We start from the raw sequence: 10226 nt of genomic DNA, 5'->3' as shown, positions 1-10226 counted from the left end.
TATTGTAAACTTTGAATGTTTTGCGTTTGTGTATGAGTGAGCGGACAAAAATTTTTTTGTGCTAAAAGAGCGGATTTTTTTTATTTTTTTCTCGAATGGAGCGGATTTTTTTTTTCTTTGCGAACGGAGCGGACTATAATGAGCTTTGGAAAATTCTTAGACATGAATGCTCGGCCAGAACGTTGTGAATAGTAACACTGTACACGTTCCACGCTAATACGCCGGAAATTAACGGCGGGTCAAGTCTGATCTGGACACTCGGTTCGTTGCATATTAATCGTGACATGGACAGTACATGGACGTTTGTTTGTGTGTCGAAGGAGGGGCCATTATCAGCCGCTCGATCGGATCTGCCGACGTCCCAACTAGTCGCTCCAATACACCATTAATAAATTAGCCCGCGAATTGGCCAAAAGCAAACTTTTCCCTTTCTTCCCCTGCTCCTCTCTCTCCCCCGTCCAAGCCAGCCAGCCCCAGCCAGCCAGATCCACTCGACAAAACCCGATCGCTCGACCCGTCGACCGATCAAAGCCAGCCCACGCCCACGCCCAGCAACAGCAATCAATCACGGCACGATCCCCCGATCCCCACCTCCCCTCCACCTAGGGTTCCTCCCTCCGCCATGTCCTCCTCCACGGCCTCCTGGTCGCGCTACGGCGCCGTCCCGGCCCCGCCCCCGCCGCCGCGGCCCGACGCGAACGGCGACTTCGAGGCGGCGCCCTCCTCCTCCTCCTCCCCCGCCTCCCCGCCGGCGGCGACCGCGGCGGAGGCGGGGGTGGCCTTCTTCTCGCGCGCGGGGGCCAGCGCCGCGGCCGCCGCGGCCGTGGGCCGGCCGCGCGCCTGGCGGGAGGTGCTGGACCACACGGCCTTCTCCCGCCCGGAGACCTGCGGCGAGGCGCGCGCCCGGGCGCGCCGCAACCTCGCCTACTTCCGCGCCAACTACGCGCTCGCGGCGCTCGTCCTCGTCTTCCTCGGCCTCGTCTACCGCCCGCGCTCCATGCTCGCCTTCCTCGCCCTCTTCGTCGCCTGGCTCGCCCTCTACTTCGGCCGCGGCGGGGACGCGGGGCCGCTCGTCTGCCTCGGCCGCGACGTCGACGACCGCGTCGTGCTCGCCGTCCTCTCCGCCGCCACCGTGCTCGCCGTCGCGCTCACCCGCGCCGGCCTCAACCTGCTCGTCTCCCTCGTCCTCGCCTCCGCCCTCATCGGCGTGCACGCCGCCTTCCGCATGAACGTCTACCTGGACGAGAGGGACGCCTTCGACGCCGACGCCGCCGTCTCGTCATTCATGGGGAGCACCTACGGCTACAGCACGCTCCCAAAATGAGACGAGGAATTCGATTCGATCCAAGGCGTTTCTTCCTGAGTGTGGCTCCTCTTCTCATCCTCTGTTCTTGGCGGATGTAATGCTCTGGGATTGCAGTCTTCGTAGTCTGTATGCCGTGTATAGGATCTTGTTTGCTTTCCCTTTTGCGGGGAGTTTTGATTTGTTTGTAGCCAGTCCACTTGGTGTTCAAGTGAAATTCTTAAGCTGATTGTGATGATCTGAATCTGTTTTTCAAGGGAAGTTTTGTAAGATGTTGCTCCAAGGTGTAAATCATCCCTCCTACTGACTAGTTGTGGAAATAAAGCTTGTGAAATTCAGTGTATCTTCCTATGTTCTTATGTACCATTGAATTAACTAACAGAGTAACAGGGCCAACACAGAAGATTGATTCTTGGAAAAGCTGATACATGAAAGAGATCAGCTGACAGGTAAGGTGCAGAGTTGGCTTCATATTGCTAATATATTTTCTTTTCTTCACAACTTTGGAGAACAGCAGTTGATTTTGACGATGGTAATCCTCACTTATAAATTCTTATGTATGAATATACACTAACAGAGTAATAGGTCAGCACAGGAGATTCTTAAGGAAGTGGATACATGAAAGAGATCAAGTGACAAAGTGAGCTCAAGAGTTGGTATCATGTGACTAGTAAAAAGGTAGAATGCTACTGTATTTTCATTTCTTCACAACTTTGGGAAACAACAATAGGTTTTGATGGTGGTAATTCTTACTTGTAAAGAACAGAAAACTGCATTCATTTATTCAATCATATAACCCTCTTGGTATTGTTTTACAGTTGCTGTTTACTAAGATTATGCCCCCAATTCCAAGAGTATGTTCCCTCTGTTTACTAAAGATTATGCCCCCACTACTAAGAGCATGTTCCCTCCACCAACATCCTGATGATTTTAATCCTCCTTACAACAGATGCACATAAAGATTCATGTGACCAGCCTGTAATAACTTCAGAGTCAACTGTTCCCAGAATTTATATAGGGCCCAGCGATAAATTAAGTCCCACTTGGACCATGTCTTCATCAGTTAACTTAAGCGGCTTGGCATCGATGGCTTGCTTGAGCTTCCTCCCTAGCGCGTATGCAAGGGGAGGTGGTACCGCATTCCCGATCTGCCTGTGCTTGCTCCGGATGTTGCCAGCGAAACGGTAGCCATCAGGGAAGCCCTGCATTCATGTCATGTTGTGGGATCAGATCAGAGTCTTCAATCAAAAAGATAACAGAAGATCCGATTCATGGCAACGTGCATTGGATTCTGATTTGCCTGTGCCTGCCCTGGAGGTTAAGCCAGACGGCAAACAAGGCAATTGCTCTTGCACGTGCACAGAACTATGATCTGATTCTGATAAAATAGCTCAATCTACTCTAGTAGCATTGGTGGGAACAAAATCTACTGTCAGCTATGCTTCATTTCAGCCAAGTGTAGTTGCCGAGGCACAAGTGGATGCATTACTGTATATACTACCCACTATGCAGTAGCAATTTCGAGAGAGTGTTGATAGGGATATCTGCAAGAGTACTTGCTTACCTGGGATCGCGCACATTCACGAACAGTGATGATCCTGTCCTGATCAGGGTGGAAGCACATGCCGACCCTGCCCATTGGCTGGGGATCTGTCACTGATGTGGGGAAGTTGCCCTCCCAGTCCAGCCTCCCACACAGGCCTTTCCACTGATTGTTCGTCTTGGCTGTGTTGGGCAAGCACCTAGGGATCAAATCCACCGTTTTCCTCCCTCTGGATAGCTTCACCTGTAGTATTCACATGATGAAAATTAGCTGCTAGTACATGACATGGTTGCTTACCAAGAATGTAGAAAGCAGCAGAAAATGTGAATGCTACCTTCTCATCTGGCAGGTCATGCAGTCACAGCCAGGGCGTTTTGGGATGTGCTTGCACCTTATGAGATTCAGCTCGTTCATCTTTTTGGATATGTGGTCACTCAGCGAAAGCGTATCGCCTCGAATCTTCTTCTGGAACCAGGAGATGGGCTCGCCTCCGTACTACAGCACACAAGGGAGAAAGAAAATTCAGCTTGTACTGATCAAGAGCGTTGACTGCCACAAGATATTCAGATTGTACGCACCTTTATTGTTGGGTTGCTGGCGCCATTCTCCACCGGTGGTAGATCGCCGATTGTATCCCTGACTGTTATAGAGCGGAAAGGAGCTCCTCCAGCTGTGCTCCTGGCAGCAGCATAGTATTTACCTCCTGACAGGTTTATTTTCAGCTCAGGGCTAGCGAAGACATGCATTGGTTCAGGCCAGTCAGGAAGAGTCTCCCCATGCGCGGCGGCCCAGATGAACGCCCTTTTCCTGGGCTGCGCGACGCCATAAGCACCTGCCTCTAGAATGCCGAATCGAACCTAGGAACATGCAGACAAGTTCAGAACATATGGAAGTCAAGGAAGGCCATAGCACAAACAGAGAAGAGCAAGCGTCAAGCACCTGGTACCCCATCTCCAGGAGTGATGCTAGTGTCAGTCTGAAGGTCCGGCCCTTGTTAAACGAAACAAAGTTCCTGACGTTTTCCAAAAGGAAGAACCTAGGCCGGAAATACTCTGCGAAGGACAAGAATGCCGGAATCATCTCGCACTGAACCTTGCTCCATGGGCTCTGCTTGAATCTGTTCATCCAGGAGAACCCCTGAGAAAAGATGCACAGAGAGTGTCAAGCAACAACGCAGAGGATTGACAAAACGCTGAGCATTCTCCTGGTGTATAGGTGAGGCATCTGACCTGGCATGGAGGGCCACCATTGATGAATTCTACTTCACCGGGCACAGGGAGATTCTTAACCTTCTCATCTGAAAGTTTTGCTGCTCCCGCAGAAGCCTCGGGAGTGGAGACACAGTCATCAACATCGCCACACTTATCCATTATCGCTCTGAAGATGAGAATAGTCAGAAATAAGTAATGGGTTTAGTACATCCAAAGGGGGAAGTGGGTTTTGCATACTTCAGAATCACATTGCAGTTCTCCACAAACACTGCTGCTTCAGGATGATTTTGAAGAAATGCTTGCCCAGCAGGTTCTTCATATTCGATCGCCCATTTTGTACGTGAAGCGCCTGTACAGTTGAATGATCAGAAGGTATGTGGTGGCCAAGGTGCCCTGTCTGCGAAAATGCACACGCATCTTATGAAGAACATATGCTAATGGGAAACACATTACCAGATAGCTGCAACCCTTCAGACAAACCTCCACAGCCAGCAAAAATATCAAGGGTTGCAAGACAGTTCTCTGGTGTTTCATCCTTGTGTTTATCCGAACCGGCTTGCTCATCGTCACAAATCTGCTTCCCTTTATTCTTTCTCGAAGCAGGAGCCTTCCTTGCCAGGGCGAGCTTAACATTGGTCGGTAGCTGGTTCATAGACAAGGCAAACTCAATCAACTATATGAAGAAGTTTGTCAACAAGATGACATGAACACAAAATTAAATTTGGCAATATCATTCTGACCTGCTTGAGAGCTCCAGTTCCAGGATCATATAAATGTTCACAGTAAAAGGCGTGCTCAACTACTACTGGAGGATTTGAATTTGGAAGGTCATCCTTTGCTGTAACCTCACATTTTCCCTCTATCATCCCAACAGGCACACTAACTATATCTTCACTGTAGTACACCTGGATCAAACAACAAAGAAAACTAGATTAAAGTCCAAGTGTAAAAAACATAAAGTTAGGTGGAATCACAGGCACAATATGATGGTAATGATGCACATAAGAAAAATGTGGTAAACATAAGGCAGAGTGCCAAACCTCTCTGATATCTGAAGAGTAAGCTTTATCTGATGAAATATCATTGGGCCTGTATAGCCTTCTTACACTGACTTTTGTTGATTTCAGATTAGCTTTATGAGATCCAGCAGCAGCATTGACACTCTGCAAACGACATACCACATAGGGCTTCAGGCCCACATTTCTTCTAGCCCTGTAGGTCCCACGACCCTCGACGGGAGAGAAAAACTGAGGCCTGATATACAGGAAGTCGTGAACATTGTATTTGACATTCTTGAGGACAAAGCTGGTCTCTGACAGTATTTTGAACTCATCACGGACCGCTTGTCGCTCCTCACAAGAACTGCAAGTGCCGGTTCCGGCGCCCATTTTCTCACAAGGGAGGGAGAAAAAGGCACCTTTCTCAGGACAGTACATGCTTTTGCAGATGTACTCCAATGGCAAACCCTTCTTCTTCCTCTCCTCTGCCCTGGCCCTATCCACCCTAATAGCTTCCAACTGCTCTTTTCTGCACTTGTGGCCCCAGGGAATCTGCTGGACATTGACAGTCAATGATTCTCTCATGTCACCTACTTTGGACTCTATTGCCGAGGACAGTGTCTGAACCATTTTGCATAACTCTACCATGGATCATCTGTGTGCCATCATGTGTCTCATACATGTACTCAACAAAACACATGGTGGCTTCTCCTGAATGACCTTCCAATGTGAGTGCCCCACCAACAGCAACACTGAGATCTCCAAATCTCACACTTCTGTACAGAGCTTCTCCAGATGGTGTTTTCCCAACTGTTTGACCTTTCCATTCTATTTCTTCACAAGCATCTGATGATGTATTTCTAGACTTTGTTGATGGCGAGGTCCTCGAAACATGTTCCTCGCCAACTTCAACCTCCCCCTCAACATCATCTTCTTCATCTTCTTCTTGTTCCTCCTCAAATACCTTTTGCTCATCATTCTCACCCCCCTCCTTTGAATCCTCTGGGAAATGGGTTGCATAGTAATCATCCCATATCCTGCTGACCAACTTTGTGGTTGTCGCACGCATAAGATTTTGTTTTGATATTCGGGCCATTTTTGCACTTGGGTTCAGATTCTCTCCTCTCGCCACTTGAGATTTCTTCTTCGTTGCTAGCTTCGTCTGCCCTCTTTCTTTCATCTTCTTGATAAGGCCTGTGACAAAGGCGCACCGTCGAATGGACTCATCTGTATAATTTGCGAACTGTTGAAGGACTATCTGTCCATGAACCACAACATATCTTTCAACAAGTGTTGCATCTGTTGAAATGAATGCATGATGCCCACTCTCAAATTCTGCTACTCTCTTGGTAACATCAGCGAAAGAAAGTTTTGAAGCGCGAGTTTGTTCTTTTAAAATGGCGATGATACTAACAGTCAATCTTGCTGTTTTAAGGACAGTGGCACACCATGGCGCATACTGCTTCGTTGGCTGGAGTAACTTGTAGCTGACGTAATTGAAATTCATATGTAAGTTAGAGGGAGGTTTAATATCAAGGAATCGCAAGGTTTCATGCATAAATAAAATGCAAATTTCAAAACATGATAAGATCGGAAATGCAACGCAAGCAATTGTAACATGTGTTCATATAGTATACATAATGGATTAGAGCTGCAGGAGTACTTACCAAGCTATGTCGGTTCGAATAGATATGCAGATCATCGAGCCACCAGATTCTAGAAGCCATTCCTTGATTGGACTTAGATAAACCGGAATCCCTTGATCTTCCTGGTCAGATTTACTCGAGGAAGAAGATAACTCTGCTGGCTCAGCTGCTGAACAGAAAGTACCATCATCGTCTCTCATACAACCAGACCCAAAGATAACAGTATCATTTTTAGCACCTGGTTCCATAGGGATGAGCTCCAAAGACATGAATTTGAAATCTGAATTATATAGAGCCCAATTGTTGAGTATTCTTACTGGCAGCATGCCATCTTCACTGTCAAACATGTACTCATCCTTTTCTGTATCGCATGGTGTATAGTATGCTGGCAGTGGGTAGTCATTGGCAATCTTAGCTTCACTGATCTTGATGTAGGCATTTTTAATTTTCTGTGAACTTCCACTCTTGGCTCTCGGCTTCTTCATTTCCCACTCTTCCACTTCTTGCAACAACCTTGCTAGTTTCTCTTCTTCATCCTCGTTCTCGGTCACCTGCACCTCCTTGCACCGCCCATCCTTGATCATCAAAGTTTCATGTGAGGCCAAAGCTGCCAGCTTGCCGAATCCCACGTTAGATTTACACTCATTTCTTAGTGCCACAAGAGCAGGCAGCGTCAACAACATCTCATCATCGTTGTTTGCTGCATGATCCAGTGCAGTGAGCTGGTTATGTACGAACTCACCGATGGATATCACAAAGTCCTTTCTCACTCTTCCATTGAAGCAACTGCTCAAATTAATGGAACGGACAACACCGGCAAGCAGCTCTTCTAGGCTCAGCAAAGGGTTTCTGCCAACCGATCTAGCTAGCTCCCTATAAACTTCAACACAAACATGAGCTTTCTGGCTGAAAAGGTCAAAATGAGACCTGTAGCTTCTTGTGGCCTTCACACATATATAGTCAGCTAGTTCTGTTGAGAGCGAAATTACCACGGCGCCTTCCTTATAGCCGGAAATTGCCCATCCCTTGATACGCCCAAATTTGACACATCGTATTCCCTTTTTCCTGTCCTTTTCGATATGAGCATCAAATGGCATGATAAGAGCTGTCATGGAGACACCATCACTCTGAGACATTTCAAATGGTTGCAGATTATCATCTTTACCATGCAGGATGAAATCGATGAGTTTTCTGCAGCATTTCCCATCTTCAGGTCCTGTTCTTGTCAACCTAACTGCCTCTGCTTCCTCCTCAGTTCTGATTTCCTTGGTTGTGACAAGTGAATCTTCTTCAAATAAGTCAAATGACTTCTCATTGAAATTTGAACGGGCAACTTCTCTCTTTGTTCTTTTGCAGCCAATGGCATTGTGACCAATGTTGGTGGTAACATTGCTCTCCTCAATTATATCCTCATTGTCGCTTTTAGGCTTTGCTTGGCGCCTCTTTGTTCCTGAAAGCGAAAAAAATGTTGGACACATTTTTGTTAGAAATGTTAGACACATTTTTCAACAAAAATGTTGGACACACTGAAAGAACTGAATGCAGTGCAAGTATGTATGCATCAGATGAATCCCATGCATAAAAATATTAAAATGGCGGTTTAACTACTCATTCTTTGATCGACCCAGTATGATTATGCTCGCTTACTACACACAGTGGCCTTGTAAAATATATTGTTGAATGATTAGTTAAATGCATGAGATGGCAAATGTACCAATAAATGACAATGATGTCCCAATCCATAGTTTTCATATACTACACCGCACATCAAACTTATAAAATAATAATATTATGACCGTGTAATTTGCTAATATGGAGAAGTGAAATGTTGCGGAAACTATAGCATTTCCAGGAATAAGTTTATGTAAAGTTTGGGAACCAAAATAGCAAGGTAAGCACATATACCTGCAGTACCCGCAGAATATGGAGAGTTCGACATAATTCCCCTGTAAAGTTTAGAATCAAGTAGATGTGTCAATTAGAAGTTTAGATAAATATAGCAATCAAATTACAAAATCAAGAGTATGGCGGTTACACCTCAAATCAACAATTCGTTAACATATTTTCAAACAAGGACATATATGGCAGAGCTAGACAGGGTGAACGCAAAAATGATGGGGCGGGGAGGGGGGCAATAAACTTACCTGGCCAGTTGAATCTACAGATCTCCACCAATGCCAGATCACGATTCACCACCACAGAAACCAAGACTCCTGCACAACATAAATAGATTAGACTATTAGAGAAACATCCTAATTAGAAGTTCAGATGTGAAAACACAGATCTATTCAAACTTAACCAGATGCCACCGTAAATCAAATAGAAGCACGTCCACCCAAATTCAAACTACGCAAATACAGCTAGCGATGTCACCATAAATCGAGCGTAGAAGCTTCACCCAGACTCAAACCAAATAGGTGACGAGACGTCATCATGTGTAAATCGAAAATAGAATCACAATAAGCCGGATTCAAACCTGAAGGGGTGATGAAATGCCAAGTACACAAAGCGATCAGAAGAAATAGAGCAACCAAGAGCAGATGGACAAAAATGGGGAGAGGCGCCGATGCAACCTATGGGCAATTGAGCACACAACTCCACATAACAGAGCCAGATCTACCGATCTGCAAGAAGTACCCATCAACCATCGGCTACGAGTTCAAAAACGGAGTGAGAGCGTTAATTACCTCGGCGGTGCAATCTACATATCCACCAAGGGCAGACCACATATCCACCACCAAGGTCGAAACTCTTGCGCAACAAAACCATGAAATAGACCTTCAGAGAAGCATCCTAATCAAAAGTCTAGATGCGGAAACATGGATCTATGCAAATACAACAAGATGTAACCATGAATTGGACATATAAGCAAGTTCATCTGGTTTCAAAATACACAAACACAAACAGCGATGCCACCATTTATAAATCAAGCCGCAGAAGCACGGTCACCCGGATTCAAACCAAACAAAATACACAAACACAAACAGCGATGCCACCATTTATAGATGCAAGTACAGAGAGTGATCGGAACCTATGAGTAGGCGGCCAGCAAAGCAAGACCAAGCCAAAAGAAAAAAAAACACGATATAAACACGATCCTAGCACTGGCCAGTCAGTTGGCGATCATGATCCATCCAAGGCTACGACAAAAGTATGGCACATGCACGTAAAGGAGGTAGAGAACCACATGTAAAACCGGGCTTTGAAGAACCTCAGCAGGACGTGGACGAATCCCATCTACGCCCACCATGGAGGCGAGAACGTACGCGAGATCCTCGACCAAAACTCATGGATAGAGAGACCAAGACGTGATTCCAGCCTCCCCTGCCTGGTCTCGGCTATCTATATCATTCATCTAAAGCAAAGATCCGGACGGAAAAAGCACGGCGTTGGGAGCACGTGAGCAAGGTAGAAAACACCGGTGGCCGGTAGAGGACGCGGACGAAGCATCTGGTCGAGCCTCACACAGATCATCGGCAAAACGATCCACTGACCGGCTGGCTACACGCACACCATGCAGGCAGG

At 46.6% G+C, this 10226-nt stretch overlaps 1 protein-coding gene and 1 pseudogene across 1 annotated transcript; one reads left to right on the top strand and one right to left on the bottom strand.

The window, feature by feature from the left end:
* The first annotated feature begins 428 nt into the window (after positions 1 to 428).
* Positions 429 to 1646, top strand: LOC123125778 (PRA1 family protein E). Its single transcript, XM_044546235.1, has one exon. The coding sequence runs from the start codon at positions 623 to 625 to the stop codon at positions 1322 to 1324; it is 702 nt and encodes a 233-aa protein (XP_044402170.1). The 5' UTR covers positions 429 to 622; the 3' UTR covers positions 1325 to 1646.
* Positions 1647 to 2215: 569 nt separating this feature from the next.
* Positions 2216 to 9951, bottom strand: LOC123125777 (DNA (cytosine-5)-methyltransferase 1A-like; annotated as a pseudogene).
* Between the last annotated feature and the right edge of the window lie 275 nt (positions 9952 to 10226).

The sequence above is a fragment of the Triticum aestivum genome, chromosome 5D, assembly GCF_018294505.1.
Source record: "Triticum aestivum cultivar Chinese Spring chromosome 5D, IWGSC CS RefSeq v2.1, whole genome shotgun sequence".
In the NCBI taxonomy this organism is placed as follows: domain Eukaryota; kingdom Viridiplantae; phylum Streptophyta; class Magnoliopsida; order Poales; family Poaceae; genus Triticum; species Triticum aestivum.
Note: the sequence above shows the minus strand (reverse complement) of the source record. Positions and strands in the feature narration are given on the sequence as shown.

Bases quoted from the DNA above. Each gene is read 5' to 3' on its own strand.
- LOC123125778 (XM_044546235.1), top strand. From the start codon at position 623: ATGTCCTCCTCCACGGCCTCCTGGTCGCGCTACGGCGCCGTCCCGGCC.